This window comes from Silene latifolia, chromosome X (genome assembly GCF_048544455.1).
Source record: "Silene latifolia isolate original U9 population chromosome X, ASM4854445v1, whole genome shotgun sequence".
NCBI classification, from domain to species: Eukaryota; Viridiplantae; Streptophyta; class Magnoliopsida; order Caryophyllales; family Caryophyllaceae; genus Silene; species Silene latifolia.
This window is the reverse complement of record NC_133537.1, coordinates 6474707-6490636: the sequence shown is the minus strand read 5'-3', so window position 1 is coordinate 6490636 and position 15930 is coordinate 6474707. Positions and strand designations below refer to the sequence as shown.

The 15930-nt window shown below is 37.0% G+C and overlaps 3 protein-coding genes across 3 annotated transcripts; 1 reads left to right on the top strand and 2 right to left on the bottom strand.

Moving 5' to 3' along the window:
- Positions 1 to 28: 28 nt before the first annotated feature.
- LOC141622582 (nucleoside diphosphate kinase 2, chloroplastic-like) lies at positions 29 to 3347 on the bottom strand. The gene is made up of 7 exons (XM_074438609.1): positions 2879 to 3347; positions 2472 to 2528; positions 2271 to 2357; positions 958 to 1038; positions 758 to 870; positions 604 to 653; positions 29 to 341 (listed from the first exon to the last, which is right to left on the bottom strand). The coding sequence occupies exons 1-7, from the start codon at positions 3098 to 3100 to the stop codon at positions 274 to 276; spliced, it is 678 nt and encodes a 225-aa protein (XP_074294710.1). The 5' UTR covers positions 3101 to 3347; the 3' UTR covers positions 29 to 273.
- A 576-nt stretch (positions 3348 to 3923) lies between these two features.
- Positions 3924 to 10112, top strand: LOC141622589 (ruBisCO large subunit-binding protein subunit beta, chloroplastic-like). The gene is made up of 14 exons (XM_074438612.1): positions 3924 to 4204; positions 4296 to 4421; positions 5162 to 5299; positions 5433 to 5528; positions 5686 to 5928; positions 6028 to 6262; positions 6919 to 7088; positions 7292 to 7369; positions 7453 to 7524; positions 7776 to 7880; positions 8566 to 8658; positions 8751 to 8843; positions 9235 to 9367; positions 9642 to 10112. Exons 1-14 carry the CDS (start codon positions 4016 to 4018, stop codon positions 9665 to 9667), a joined length of 1797 nt encoding a protein of 598 aa, XP_074294713.1. The 5' UTR covers positions 3924 to 4015; the 3' UTR covers positions 9668 to 10112.
- Positions 10110 to 14130, bottom strand: LOC141622590 (26S proteasome non-ATPase regulatory subunit 6 homolog). The gene is made up of 8 exons (XM_074438613.1): positions 13902 to 14130; positions 13476 to 13590; positions 12193 to 12283; positions 11952 to 12097; positions 11623 to 11842; positions 11260 to 11368; positions 10980 to 11148; positions 10110 to 10509 (listed from the first exon to the last, which is right to left on the bottom strand). The coding sequence occupies exons 1-8, from the start codon at positions 14035 to 14037 to the stop codon at positions 10335 to 10337; spliced, it is 1161 nt and encodes a 386-aa protein (XP_074294714.1). The 5' UTR covers positions 14038 to 14130; the 3' UTR covers positions 10110 to 10334.
- Positions 14131 to 15930: the final 1800 nt, after the last annotated feature.

Here is a 15930-nt window from a genome sequence, read left to right as displayed (position 1 = left end):
ATTTCTTCCAACTCAGATACGCAAGAGCTTTTCTTCCGAGAATGAATCTCTATTTTTATCATGTTATGAATGACGAGAAATCAAGAATACCACACACAGTAGCAGTAGGTAGTCATTACAAAATTATTAACAAAACATGAACAAAAATTGCATTTTAATTCAACAAATGGATTGTCATGCAGTCATGCCGGTATGCGAAAAGCATCTCTCATAAAAGATGCTCACTCAATATTGTGAAACATCCGCCGTCACAGTCGCAAAATTGGTAAAAAGTCACTCCCTTAGCCATGGTGCTTGAGCAGGAGTCCACTGACATATTTCATCTTCTTTGAACCACAGACCTAAAAGGAGAAAAGCAAATCCGAATGTGTTATTTACCGACTTTCCTAGAAAGAAAACCCTAACAACTCGAGTATCTTTGGAAGCCAGGATCTCCATTCCCGAGAGTTAGACCAAATGTAACACCATGGGAAAAAGGTATATTTAAAAAACACATCACTTATGTTTGACTACTTAAATTTGCCCAATTTTAACTTTTAACCATTACCCATTTACTGGCTTACTGCAACCAATTCATCAAAGAAAGGCATAGAAGTAACTTACCAATTTCGCGCTTGCCATTGTCAGGGCTATCACTTCCATGAATCACATTTCTGCAAGTACAGTCTCAAGTTAACATTCACAAAAAAGAGAATAGCAGACAGTTCTTAGCTCGTAAATTATGTAAACATTGCTGTGCTCACAACAACAGACTAACCTTCCAGTTTGGACAGCGAGATCCCCTCTGATAGTTCCAGGTTCAGCTTGAAGAGGATCAGTAGCTCCTATTAGTTTGCGTGACGATGCAACAACGCCAACGCCTTCCCAAGCCTAGCAAAAATTCAATTCCACTGTTAATATGCACTAATCGGCTTCAGCATTTCGCCAAGGAAACCAATTTTAAGAGAGAAATTTTACCATACAAACAACAGGACCAGATGTTATATAGTCGATCAGCTTCTGATAGAATGACTTGGCCTTGAGATCTTTGTAGTGCTCCTGTAAAAGTTTATCTCTGTAAGAGCTCATAAGTCATATACATTATTCGTCATTTCTAACCACCAAAAGACCCATACATTGTGAAAGTTGTTGGCTTTTCGAGCAATAGAGAAAGCATTTGATTAAAAACAGAAGATTTATTGATTTTCGCCTTCCTCCCCCCTTCACTGCACACTAAGCTGAACTCCATAGTCGTAGAACCAAAGTCTTGAATCTTATGTAGCAATCTTAGGTTAAAAATGAAGTATTTTATCAACAAAAAGATAGTTTATCTAATTCGACAACATAAGATTCATGTATGAAGCCATAATAACTTTTGACAACAGTTGACAGTGGTGTAGGCACGCCCAAGGTCATGGGGTCTCAAGACTCCACATGATCTTAGACGATCGATGTTCTACCGCGCAAATTTTAACTAAATTTGAAATTTTACACTAGCATCTTTAGGATCCAACAATAAAATGAACAATTGATAGCAAAACTCAAATGACCCCATACAACGGAATCTCTGGCTCCGCCCTAGCAGTTGTATACTTGTATTAGCAAAAATCACAGTAGCTTTTGAAACTCATGATATGCTATGGATAGTATGAAACAGTATCGTGCTAGAATAATCGACTAAACAGAAAATACCTACACATGCCAAACTAATCTAGTACCCCCTCTGTCTCGGTCATTTCTTGTCCTATTCCATTTTGGGGTGTCTTAGTCAATTGTTGTCCTTTCTATTTTAAGAATGAACTTGATGGGCAATTTGATCCTTCACACTCAATTTGGTCCACTTGTCATTTAGTAATTGGCCCCCTCCTCTTTCCTTGGTCTTTGTGCCAAAACCAAAGGACAACAATTGACCGGGACGGAGAGAGTATGTCTTTTGAAGCTCATGATATAGCTTTGTATGGATAAGACGGACTCGTGCTAGAACAATCGACTAAGCAGAAAATACCTACACATGCCAAGCTAATCTAGTACTCCGTATGTCTTTTGAAGCTCATGATATAGCTTTGGATGGTATGAATAAGACAGTGTTGTGCTAGAATAATCGACTAAGCGAAAAATACATAAACATGCCAAGCTAATCTAGTATGTCTATCTTTAACACAAACAACCTATAATCCTCATGAATGATATCTCCAAAATTCATACCTCATCAAGTGAACAATACTAAATGAGATACAAAAGAACATAAAAATCAAAACTTTTGAGCCGAAAAAACAGACAAAAATCCGAACCTCGGCCAATTGTTGAGGGCACTGATACATCTTTAACCCAATCAATTTAAAACCCTTCTTCTCAAACCTTGAAATTATCTCCCCTACCTGATCAAAATTCCATCAACAACCTTTTCAATTCTTTGCGACGGGTACTTTAATCAAAGGTAAACAAATGATTAATAAGACGGAATATTCAAGTTCATCAATGAAATTACATACAAGACCACGCTGAACTCCATCTGGTTTAACCATAATGTAAGTCTCTTCAACATTTTCCTGCAAACCCACAAAAGATTAGGTAAAAAGATGAAAACATTTACAAGAAAAGGGTAAAAAAAAAAGTAAATTTTGAACATTTTACTGCAATTCCACAGCAAATTGAAGTGCAAAGATGAAAACTTTCAACATTTTACTGAAAACCCACAAAAAATTTTAAGTAGAAAGATGATAAATTCAACATTTTCCAGCAAACCCCAAAAAAATTCAGGTAAAAAGATGAAGACTTTGAAACAAAGAGGGGAAAATAAGAAGTAAATTATTCAACATTTTACTGAAAAGCCATAAAAAATTGAAGTAAAAAGATGAAAACTTTGAAAGAAAGAGGTGAAAATAAGGAGTAAACATACCATGGAAGCAACTAAATGAGGAAGAAAGATGCGGGTTTTGATGGGTTTTGCAGATAAACGAGGACATTTTGGGGAATAAGAGAAAAAATGGGAGTTTGAGGAGCGAAATGCGGCTAAGTTACGGTGGTTTTGGTGGTGGTTGTAGCGGTGGAGGGAGAGGTGGCGGTTGGTGGAACATTGGATAGAATTGCTCAATGCACTCAATGTAGTCAATGCTTCCATTTTGCTGTGTTTGTGTTTCTAGCTCTACTTGGTTTATGTTTTAAGTTTAGGTGGTTCACCTGAGGTGATATGGGTGTTTTAGAGGTGGATTTAACCCATATTTGGGTTGGATATGGGTCAGACGTGAGCTAAATTTTGTCCGTAGATAAGTGAGTTAGCGGATTTAAGATGGATAGTGCGTCGAGTCTTTGCAAAATTTCTTAAAATGTCTTGGGTATGTACCTACTTATTTTGTGGATTGGATAAATAGATTTTAATGGATGAGATGACCTTTAACAACTCTAGTGGTTACTTGATTGGTGGTGGTACATGGGTTGGGTACTTGGGTTTGGCGCAATGTTTATTTTGATATGACAATTCTAATTTTTTTTTTTTCTTTTTTAACGTAACAAAATTAGGTTGATCCCCCTTTCGGGTGGATCAACGTATCTCATCCTTTCGAATGAGTGAGGTATGTTGAAGCCACCGGCTTTTAAACCGCCTCGAAAGAGTTGGACATGAATGTCCAATAGAAGCCATAAAGTCAACAACTTTGTTGGCTTAACGAAAACAATGTTTAATCATCACTTAATCGAAGAAATGAAAGTCTAATTTCACATCTTTGATAATACTAAAGATTTCCCTAACAATTCTCTAAGTTAGACGACTGTGAAAGCAAACGAAACTTGTTAGAGTTGGACATTTGGAGCATAAACCGACTTTTACACCTAATTAAAGTAGAGATGAAGACTAAAGGAGATTATTTGAGATTTTATGATAAGACAATCTTAAGCAAGACGAACCGAGTTGGACGTTGAGAGCATAAGCCACATATTATTGAACCGTTGATAGGCCACTGGCGCGCACATCTCTTATCCATTTCAATCACTAAGAACAACTCCTACACTTACACCAGCACAATTTCATATCAATTCAATGTCTTGCATACCAAATCCACTTTCTTTTATATCTCAAATGTCATCTTCCAAATTTTATACATTCAAACACATTTCATCGTTGTCGTCGTCATCATCATCATCATCTAAAATGAACACCATTACAAAATCCATGGCCAAAAAAGAAATTTACTTCAACCATGATGGTTCTGTCACTAGAAAACTTCAGGTTTGTATTCTCTCACTTTTATCATTTCTTCGGGTACAAATTATAGTGTAAGACGGTTTTACACTAAATTAGTGAGTGGGATGTTTTTCAGGCAGGAGTGGACTTGGTGGGAGATTTGATAGGAGTGACATTGGGTCCAAAGGGAAGGAATGTAGTGTTGCAAAACAAGTATGGACCTCCCAAAATTGTCAATGATGGTGAAACTGTTCTCAAACAGGTATTTATATATATCATTTGATCTCTCTTGTGACGGAGTAAATGTAACCATTTTATGATAAAACATAACCGTCCACAAATTCTTACTCCCTCCCTTCCTTATTCAACATTGGCACACAATTTAAGGGTTTGATTAAAATAAGCATAAATTATTGCTGTGGGGTGAGTTGATTAGATAGAGAAGGTATTGTGGGGTGAGGTGATTAAAATAAGCATAAAACTTACCAAAAAAGGAAATAGAAAAGGTATTGTGAATAGATGAAAAAGGAAATAGGGAAGATATTTTATGAAAAATGTTCACAAATGAGAATTTGTGTTAATATATTTACCTTACTAAAATTTACTATACAAATTTTTTATACTCCCTTCATACCAGACCAATAGTAACACGGTAAAAAATAGGGTTTTTAAGAAAAGAGGGTAAAAGCAGGGGTAAAGAGAGAAAAAAATAGGTGGGGTATGTAATTGTGAGTTGATAGGTGGGGTATGTAATGACATTTTGTGTAAATATCAAAAGGGTATAAGGATAACTTGGTAATGTTGTGGGCCAAATAAGGAATGTTACCATTGGTGTGGTACGACCGTATTAGGTAAGTGTTACCATTGGTCTGGTATGGAGGGAGTACTCGCGATTGCCCCAATGCCTCAATGACTCCTACCACGCGAGGATGAATACTTAAAACGACCCATAATGAAAGTATTGTTTATTTGATTGTAAACTGACTTATTCATGCTTTTTAGATTGAGTTGGAAGATCCATTGGAAAATGTAGGAGTGAAGCTGGTAAGGCAAGCAGGTGCTAAAACTAATGATCTCGCTGGTGACGGTTCTACGACATCAATAGTTCTAGCCCGTGGTCTTATTGATGAGGGTGTGAAGGTAATTTAAGCTTTCTAGGAAAAAAAATGAATCAGTAAATTAGCATTAGAGTGAGACCATTATGCTGAATGTGCTGTGTTTTCTACTGTTTTCTAGCATCTCAATAACTGTACTGAAGATGCAATTGCTTAAGGTCATTGCAGCGGGTAGGAATCCCATTCAGATATCTCGTGGAATCGAAAAGACTGCAAAAGCCCTTGTTTCTCATCTTAAATTAATGTCTAGACAGGTGATAATATATTTCCTTTCTCTTATATCATGCCTGGTTTGTATCAGTCGAAGAAAAAAACGAAATTTACTTGAAACTGATATTCGGGAATAATCAAACCAGTGTCTGTAGTTTGGTTCTCCTGGTTGATAAAGTGATATTATTGCTGAAACTGCAGATTGAAGATCATGAAATTCGGGATGTAGCTGCAGTTAGTGCAGGAAATGATTATGCAGTAGGAAATATGATAGCCGAGGCAATGAAAAAGGTGGGGAGGAAGGGTGTAGTTAGAATAGACAAGGGAACAAGTACAGAAAACAAGCTGCAGATTGTAGAAGGAATGCAATTTGACAGAGGGTACCTGTCCCCTTACTTTGTCACTGATCGTCGAAGAATGATTGTGGAGTATGACAACTGCAAGGTATCGTATTTTTGTCCCGATTCCCAAACTTGGTTTTGACTCTTTCTTCATACAAGCCACCTTAAGGATATGTATTTGTTGTTTTTGTCCCAACTGCAGCTGCTTTTGGTTGACAAAAAGATCATGCATCCAAAGGAGGTATTTAAAATGTTAGAGAAGGCGGTCAAAGATGACTTTCCGATTCTGATAATTGCTGAAGGCATAGAGAAGGAGGCTATGGCTCCAATTATTAGGAATAAGCTCAAGGGTTCTTTAAAGGCGGTTGCTATCAAGGCTCCGGCTTTTAATGAACGTAAAAGTCATTGCTTGGATGACATCGCTATTTTAACTAAAGGTAGTCATCTATAGTTGATTTAAGAGTTGCTTTCTTCCATTCTTTGACAGCACAAAACAATGCAGCAAATTTTCGGACACGACACAAGTACATGTTAGGATATTTGACTCCGCTATTTTCCCTTAAAAGGCCCTGTTCTTTTGGGCAGGAATCCCATTCAGATATCTCGTGGATAGTTAAGTTCATATCCTATAAGTTCAGTTCAGTTAAGTTCAGATCCTATAAGTTCAGTTAAGTTCAGATCCTATAATTTCAGTTAAGTTCAGATCCTATAAGTTCAGTTCAGTTCAGATCCTATAAGTTCAGTAAATTTAAGTTCACTTCAGATCCAAGTTCAATTCAGATCCTATAAGTTCAGTTCAGATCAGATCAGTTTCAATCCAAAAGACAGGGCCTAAAAGGTTAGTATATTGGACAACCGATCAGTGTGGCAGTATGACACATGTACTTCAGGAAAAATGAAGTGTCCGAGCATTCTTAAGTTTGATAAATCAGTATATGATGTTTCTTTCCGAATGAATGCTTAATATCTCAATTGTTGCATGTGAGACTCAAATTGGAAATTATTTGAAGAAAGAATAAGCAGTCTTCTATTCACTTTAACCATAGTCGCTGTATTCTGTAAACCTAAGCTGACGTGCTCATGCACTGTGTAGGAACTGTAATAAAGGATGATATGGGACTAAGTCTAGAAAAGGTTGGCGTAGATGTTCTCGGAAATGCTACCAAAGTCGTCATAACAAAGACTTCTACTCTGATTGTTACTGATGGAAGCACTAGGGCAGCTGTCGAGAAGAGAGTTTCAGAAATCAAAGCATATGCTGAGGTAGGATTTTGAATGTAATACTATAGTAAACTTGTCGTGTAACGCAATGTGCTGACTGCTGAATGCATTTCCGTGTTTATATTTCTGATGTTATCGACATATATTTCTGATATAATCCATTGTCGTCCAAACTCACATATAAAATTCATTTGGTTTGTTTGCTTGCGGTTGAAATCTTCTTAAAGCTCTTCCTCTTGCTACAGAATGTTGAAGAAAACTTTCAGAAGAAAATTCTGTATGAGAGAGTCGCAAGATTATCTGGTGGAATTGCTATTATTGAGGTAACTTAATTGAACCACCGTGATTAACTGTCCAAATATTTGAAGCATCTCGGCATTTTATCTAATGATCTTAATCCATATAGGTGGGAGCGCAAACACAAATTGAGCTGAAAGATAAACAGCTAAGGATGGAAGATGCTTTGAATGCAACTAAGGTATTCTGTATGCTGTATAACATTGATGTAACTGCTTTAGAGTCTTTCTAGCTAATGAAAAGACGTATTACGCGTGACAAGAAACATATGTCAGCTGCTTTTCCGTTTACTAACCTTTGTTTGTGTGAACGAAAAGATAGGACTGGCTCACATTATCACCTTTGCATTTTCCTTCCATTTATTATTTTATTAGTCTTACTGTATTATAGTTGTGTTTGAGCTGCTGAGGATCTCAGGATCATTTATTGCAGGCTGCCATCGAAGAAGGCGTCGTAGTTGGTGGTGGATGTTGCCTTTTAAGGCTATCACTGAAGGTTGATGAAATCAAAGAGCAGCTAGAAAATGAGGAACAAAAGGTAATTCACTTCTTGTGTAGTAATAAACTAGTATAGATCCCGCGCGGTTTTTTTTAGATAGGAATATTAAATAAAATACAAAGTAACAATTATAAAACCTACTCCCTCCTATTCACTATATTCTTCCCCTTTCCTTTTTGCAGAAGGAATAAGAAAACGATTTTGGACCACACAAAACACACTACCCCACATGTAATTTAATTTGGACCACACAAATCAACCCAAAAAAGGAAATAAGGAAGAAAACCCGAATAATCCAAATAAGGAAATAGGGAAGAAAATGGTAAATAGGAGGGAGTAATATTTAACTCAATTTGATATTTAATTGTAAAATTTATTATTATTAATGTTTTGTATTAATCGGTGGAAAAGGGAAAGTTCATATAATCCAGTTGTAGATATAATATAATGAAAGCCCAATTACAGATATGATATAATAAAAGCCCAATTACAGATATGATATAAAGAAAGCCCAATTATAGCCAAATTCATTTAGGCGGGAAAATTTGGAGATTTCTTATTCTTTTAGTATAAAAATAAAAGGGGGAAGGGGGATTCCTATTTTGGATACATTGTTTATAAACCGCGAAAAATCAACTTTTGTAGCAGTACTGAAGATTATTTTGCACTTCAGCCTTGAATAAGGATTCTGTGTTTTGTACTGAGTATAAATGTGCTTGCACAGATTGGAGCTGAGATCTTCCGACATGCACTGTCGTACCCTATAAGGAAGATAGCAGAAAATGCAGGGGCCAACGGCAGTTTGGTTGTAGAGAAGGTCCCTTTGTTAGCATTCTGTATCTTTGATGCAATCTATTGTGTTTCTACTGTAAACTCTTTCTTCTAAATTTGAGGATACCAATTCTGCAGGTCCTTGGCAATGACGATTTCAGATACGGGTACAATGCTGCAACTGGCAGTTATGAGGATCTCATGGAATCTGGGATTATGGACCCGACAAAGGTACATTGGCACAGTGCAAATATGACTTCCGGTTGTTGGTCACTTAGCTTCCCTTTGAGCCTGACCATATTTCACCTCCGGAAATAACTAAAGGAGTACTGAAATGGCACATAATCTAACATTGGAACTATCGAGTATTCTGAAAATATGTTCGTAATTGCTATAACTTGAAGGCACCATGCAAAAAGAACTCTTGAGAATAATGCATTGCATTGAGGGCTTTCCTGAGTTTGCTTAATGTGAGCTTAGGCTAAAACGTCGAAAGATAAATCATTCAAACAATACGAGTGATACTGCAATTAACTTCGCGTTTCACAGTTCAATTCTTACCTTTTAATGCTGTCTTAATATTCAGACGTAGTTTTCGCATTTCCATTGGAAACTTGAGCAGGTGGTTAGATGTTGCTTGGAGCATGCATCCTCGGTTGCCAAGACATTTCTTACTTCTGATGCCGTTGCTGTCGACATAGAAGAAACAGGCCCACTTCCACGAAGAAGACCTGTGCCTAAAATGCCAATGTCAGGCAAGTCCACATATACTACCTTCATCCTATTTATATTGTTGCGATGTTGCTCTTCGTCTTTAATAGTAAACTTTCACACAGTTGTTTCAGAATACACAATTTTGCCATTTTGTACCTTTACCCCGTGTTTAAAGAGATTAATGGTCAAAGTTAACTATCAAAGTAAAAAAAAAAAAAAAAAAAAAAAAAAAAAAAAAAAAAGTCGGTACAAATAGATTAATACTAAACCTATCAGAAGGTGCTAACAAATCCAACTGCACTTTACTGAATTCAGGCGTTGGACCTATTGGATTCAGTTGATTCAAACTATGCCAGATGCGTCTCGACAAATAGCTACAGAACTCAGCTTTTAAAATTTGGAGGTGACAGACAATGAACCAAAATAATGGCGCAGTCTAGAGCTTATTTATTTTCCGTGACTAATAAACATGGTCACCTTCGTCCTCCCGGAGCAGTGCCTGCTGTCCAACCTGCTGATAAATTCATCCCGTGATAGAAATCAAGCCGGTTTTTGACGTATAATGTACTGTATCAATTAGTGACACGAACTTGCATCACAGTTCGATCATCTTTTGGATGGTTATCAACTAGACTGTAATTTCCAATTCCAATGGAATGTTTTTACCTTTGAGATATAATGATGGTATGTGTGTAGATTAGAACCTTAATTTTCAATCAGATGAGATGTAATGTAATGTATCTTTCCTTGAATTTGAAAATTTAAAGCACGGCAATTTCCGAATAACCCAAAATAAAAATTTATGTTGCTGATTTGACCAACTTTTGTTTCACAATACTCCTCTAAAAGTCGAGGCCAGGTTCTACAGAATATCACTTTGCTTTTCATAATCAACAATCCATGTTCCGTTTTTGACGGACTGGCGACTACAATGGGTTCACTTGAACAAATTTTGTTTCCACTTGTACAAATCAAAAAAAAAAAAAAAAAAAAAAAACCTACAAAACTCTACAAATCAATAACACGCGACAATTTCTGAATCCTGTTCAGTAAGAAATCCCCTTGCTTGATCGTAGCTTGATAAAGAGCGTTCTTGGCATCTGGACGATTTGTCTCCAAAACCCCAGCAACTTTGTCAATTTTGCAGTGCAGTTTCCCAGCTGCAATAAAGCGAGACAACTCCCTGGCATGGCAAAACAAATCGCTTACATTGGGAAAATGGTAATATAATAACATAGGAGCGAGAGAGGGTACAGAAATCACTGAAAAACATCTTGGTGCCAAATGATTTTTCTAGGTACAATCCAAAATATATATTCCCTTGCAACGGTTTGCTTGGATCAAATAGTCGCAAGGGCCAAACTACAATCATGGCAGAAACATTCTGAAATTTTTGTTGAGGAGAATTAGCTAACACATCAATATCTGAATCTTTTAGGAACATTATTAAGAGCGGTCCATTAATTCTTCATTTAATCAGACTTAATCATTGGTCTCAAAAGCAACACCGACTTACATAGGCTTTTGTGCATTTTCAGATGTAAGCATTAATGGAGCAGAATTAAATTAGGTCAAGAAACGTTTAACTAGAACTCTAGAAGCCTAAAGATGAGAAGATGATAATCATTTCCAAATGTGACAAGGTGTACTCACAGGTCAATGAACTCGACAGTAACTCCAAATGCCTTTGCCATAGCCTCAATGGTGACACTCTTGTAAGATTCCAGGAACTGAGAATAAACAACAGTTCTGACCTCCCTCATGTAATACCGGAAGTGTCGATGTAAATAGCGGTTGAACTTTATCTGTTCTGACAGCCCAGCTGGAAAACAAACAAGTTGTGAAAACACAAACAGTAACAGCCACAACTTGAATCAGATAAAAAGTTCCACCACAGGCAGGCAAGTTAAAAAGTTAATGGTGAAAAACTCACCAAATGCTAAGAAGAACGACTTGTACTGACAATCGTAAAGAGAATTCATGAACTCAGATAGGTACGGAATTTTTCCAATCACGGTTAATATTTCAGGAGCATCAACTACCTGCAGCATGTCCGTACAAAGCCTTAAGTTTTTGTCAATCAGAAAAGCAGTTAAGAACCCCAAGTCTCAAAAAGAGTTGGTCTTCCAAAAATACTTTTGTGAGATACATTTATAAAATTCATTTACTCTTTGGTTTTAATTAATGGGTAAATGGGTTTGTCTCACACCTTTAGACGGGTGACACCGTCTCATAGGAAACTAACTAAGAAAGAAGTTCAAAAGCTAGAAGCAGAAACCACTGCCTAATTAATTACCTTTTGTTTCAACGTCACTCTATCAAGAGATATAATACTGGTAAGAACTGTGTAGAATATAAACGTGTCATAAGTAAACAGCTCATAGGTTGTGAATGTCGAAATTGAATCCAAGAATAAGCTAGCGGCTTTCTTGAAGTCCCGGGTAGACATGCAGTACAAGCCTTCATACACCTTCAAACGGTTCTTTCTTTCCCAATCACCGCCTTCCTCAAACAAGCTGGTTTCAATCGAAGGAACAGTAACAGAGTTACCAAAACACTAATCAAGAGGTAAAAATGCATTCATTAATTTGACGCTGAAAAAAACCTTCTTCCAGTGTAATTTACCTTTTAGCTCTGTCAATGCTTTTTGAGATGAGATCAAAGTCCATGTCAAACAATCCAACTTGGAGAGTGTAGAACACCAAATCCATTTTCTGCCCAACAGCAACAGTTTTTGTTTCTGTTACCTTGAGCTGCTCTAACGCTTTATCCTGTGTTCAATACGAGAGGAAAATTGATAAAACGGAGATAAAACAAAACTTATTGAAACGTTTATATAGGAATGGTTTGCTAAAACGGTTCTCACTTTATCACCAATTCTTATGTAAAATAGAGATTTTTCTAAATGAGCTTCCCGAACTTCACTTTCACCTAAATTTTCTTCAGCGTCAGCAATCCTGCCCAACAAAGTAGCAGGTTGTCAATGATTAAGTGAAAGCCACCACTAAATATAGCATTTAGTGCTTACAACAATGTGCAAAATCCAGGCTGATCAAGCGTGATAGTTACTGTTAATCCAACCCACCCTTTCCCTTTATTAATAATGAAACATCATCAGCAACCAATAGGTATAACAAATCTAATGGACAGCATTATCCTTGGTTCAGTGTCGTGGTAACAAAAAAAAAAAAAATTGGCCGTCTCAGTTTTCTCCTAACCGAATTGTTTGTACACACCAGTGTTCGTTCGCAAAATAAGTTGCTAAATTTGTTGCTATTAGAACACGGCATATGAACTCGAATCGACCATATTCCCTGAACGAAATACAGCCACAAGCCATGCAACACTTGGCTCAATCGTCTATTTTCTGTTCATTTCATCCTCAATTTATTGTTTAAGACAGCTAGAAACTTCTGAATTGAGAATGTTTCTACAGAAAATGGTACAACACTCATTACATCCTCCAAAGCACTTGAACAACATGAAATTCATGTGATTATCAAAACCATCACACAACGGTAAGTGAAACATCGCTGATGCCATCAAAAAGCATACAGGAACCACAAGACTTTCTACAAAAAAGGTAAATTTTTTACGGATCCTCAGATGTCTCTTCATTTCAACTCATAAAGCTTTATCAGCCTGATAAAGCCCGATTTCAGGAATTGGAACGACATCTAAAACGAATCATACATCATTGGATCAATTTACTCTTAAAAATTTGAGAATTTTAAATTTTCAAAGCATTAGAAAATTGTTTGGAAAATTACGAATATTACAAAGCAAATCTGTTAGTTATGAAATCAGCAGGAATAAGTGGAAGTAAAAATAAGATCTTCACTACAATCACCAAATACTGCAATAGATCCAAAGTCTCCGACTTTTTGAGCACTAGTAGCCAACAAACTAGGTTCGGATTCACTAACAGCAACCTAGGCTATACTGCAACATAATGCAAGCCCCCAATCATCTAAATTTACTCGTGTAAGATACCCACGGCACCCTAACAGTAAAACAAAAATACACCATGGTCTATAACAACAACCTAGGCACGATACTGCACCGTAATGCAAGCTTCTGAAGCCACTAAATATACATTCCCTGTTAATTTAGGTTTATAATACAATTCGAAATTCAATAAGGGCTTACTTTTCATCAAGCTTCTTAAGCTCGTCCTCAATACTCTGTCGCATCGAGTCGAGCACAGACTGATCCAAATTAATGACGCCTTTTGCAGCTAAAGACTCGTACAGCGACGCCATAACTGCGAACAAATCAAACGCAAAAACACAGCATACTTAAAAACGCATAAAAACCGCTTTAACTGCAAACAAATCAACAACAAATCAAGCGCAAAAACGCAACAAACTTCTGAAGATATTTAAAAACGAATAAAACCCGCATCAACTGCGAACAAATCAACAACAACAACAACAGCAGCAGCAGCAGCAGCAAATCAGGCGCAAAAACACGATAAACTTATGAAATACTTGCAAATAACAGTAGAAAAAAGTGAAGATTCTAAGATTAACAATCAAAGAAATTGAGAAATTAGGGTTTAGAACAAAAACTTACAATCGGATTGAATAGAGGAAATGACTTCATCAGTGAGACGAACTTTCTCGATGTCCTGTACATCAGGATGAGAGAGAAGGAAGAGATTGTTAGCAAGTATGAGGTGTGCATTTTGAGCTTCTTCTTTTCCTTCCATGGCTTCCTTTCTAGTTTTCTCTCTCTAACTTTTTTTTTGGCTTAATGTGTTTTTGCTTGGGGGAGAGGAAAGTGGCGGAGAGACGGAGACTCAAAAGTCGTCTTTACTCTTTTGTATGACCCGAATGAAACCGGGTACTTGGGTATGGAGCGAGGTACCGGATGAGTATGGATAACGGGATAAGTAAATATTTACGTAATTGCTAAATCCTACACACGATTTTGCTATATCCTACATATTTTTCCATTATTACCCTTTATCTTAAAAACAATACAAATTATTAAAAAAAAATAAAAAAATAATTAAAAATACCCAATGCCACCCCACCCCACCCCGACACCCCTGCCCACCCTCCTCTCCCCCTTGCTCCGGCCAACCTTCCCCCAGCCTTGACCCCCTCACCCAGCCGACCACCGTATCCACTTCGTCGAACCTAGCCTGGCGAGCGACACATGAACACCGTCGTTGAACTAAACCCCTTCTCTCGTCTCCATCGCCGTCCATACTCAGAATAATACGTCGTTGTCGACCTTCATCGTTCACCGTCGCCGATCAGTTGGTGGGACGGTTGGTGGGGAGGCTGTTGGGTGGAAACATTTGGGGGTGAGGGATGATGGTGGTCCATCGGGGTAGTTTCTTATTTCCTAGGGTTTTTGTTTTGTGTCTCTCTTGGTGGGGGGTGGGAAATGAAAGAGGCAGACTCGAAACTATACGTAAAAATGTGCGAGATTTAGTAAAATTGTGTGCGGGATTTAGTAAGTCCCAATATTTATCCGGTCTTATTTTTTCGGATCAAAACTTTCTGAATTGAGACTCTTTATTTAAACCGAATTGAAATGAAATTTATTAAACTTGAAGTAAACTAAAATAAATTCCAAGAGAATTTAATTTTACATGGCTCGTAGACCTTCGATCCACAAATACTATTATACAACTGGTTGTACAAGAGCATTGTACAACCATACTCAATCTTGCTGAGCTTATGTGTATTTTTTTTCGAGGTCTTATATTTTTTTTTAAAAAATTTTTTGATGTCAAAATTTAAAATTTAATTGAGCTCCTATATATTATTTTGGAGTTTCATTATCATTTTGTAAGTTCAAAATTTTTATAATGGAGCTCGGATTCTTTAAACAAAGCTCATAATCTATAGGTTTAAGCTCAACTAAATAATTCTAAAGCTCGGGTTCTTTTCTATGCAACCAATACAACTGGTTGTATAGTCTATTTACTGCCTTCGATCGTAGTTATATACCTTTCTTTCTTTTGTGGGGTATTTCGAACAGACTCACAGAGGTAGTAATGTAGTATGATAAGATTATTAACCATATCAAAACAAATCAAAAAGATCTCACCAATATTGCCAGCCAAGTCAAGTATCAATCATCCCGTCAATCTCCTCCTCAAATCAAGGGAAAATAATCTTGTTCATACTACAAATATAGGAACTTTATATTTGTATAGTATTGTAATTATAGCAATGATTGTAGCTGTCCCTAGCCTTGTATCACTATAAATATGTACCTCTTTTCATCAGATCAGTAATTATCATCCAAAATATTCCTGTATATCTTCTTATATGGTATCCAAGAGCTATCAACGATCCACACCAAACACCCTTCGACCAAAACGCTTCACCTTCAAGCGCACAACACCACCCCTGTCTCCATTCTCTTCCACCATGACTAACACCAATCAAGAAACTCTCATTCCCAATCCACATGAGACGGCAAAACCACTAACTGCTCTCAATCTCAGTCATGTTATCAAGTTGACCCCGCTCAACTACATATCATGGCATTTTCAACTGACAAATATTTTGTTTGGCTTTAGCCTCCTCGGTTTTTTGGATGGCACCGAGTCACCACCACCCAAAACTGTGGTTGACAATGA

Excerpts from the sequence above, each read along its gene's own strand:
- LOC141622589 (XM_074438612.1), top strand. The coding sequence starts at position 4,016 with ATGTCTTGCATACCAAATCCACTTTCTTTTATATCTCAAATGTCATCT. Across the intron at positions 4,422-5,161 it reads GTGAAACTGTTCTCAAACAG|ATTGAGTTGGAAGATCCATT; the intron begins GTATTTATATAT and ends CATGCTTTTTAG. Across the intron at positions 8,844-9,234 it reads GGATTATGGACCCGACAAAG|GTGGTTAGATGTTGCTTGGA; the intron begins GTACATTGGCAC and ends AAACTTGAGCAG.
- LOC141622590 (XM_074438613.1), bottom strand. The coding sequence starts at position 14,037 with ATGGAAGGAAAAGAAGAAGCTCAAAATGCACACCTCATACTTGCTAAC. Across the intron at positions 13,591-13,901 it reads TTCCTCTATTCAATCCGATT|TTATGGCGTCGCTGTACGAG; the intron begins GTAAGTTTTTGT and ends ATTTGTTCGCAG. Across the intron at positions 12,098-12,192 it reads ACATAAGAATTGGTGATAAA|GATAAAGCGTTAGAGCAGCT; the intron begins GTGAGAACCGTT and ends TATTGAACACAG.
- LOC141622582 (XM_074438609.1), bottom strand. The coding sequence starts at position 3,100 with ATGGAAGCATTGACTACATTGAGTGCATTGAGCAATTCTATCCAATGT. Across the intron at positions 2,358-2,471 it reads ATGGAGTTCAGCGTGGTCTT|GTAGGGGAGATAATTTCAAG; the intron begins GTATGTAATTTC and ends AATTTTGATCAG. Across the intron at positions 342-603 it reads CAATGGCAAGCGCGAAATTG|GTCTGTGGTTCAAAGAAGAT; the intron begins GTAAGTTACTTC and ends TTCTCCTTTTAG.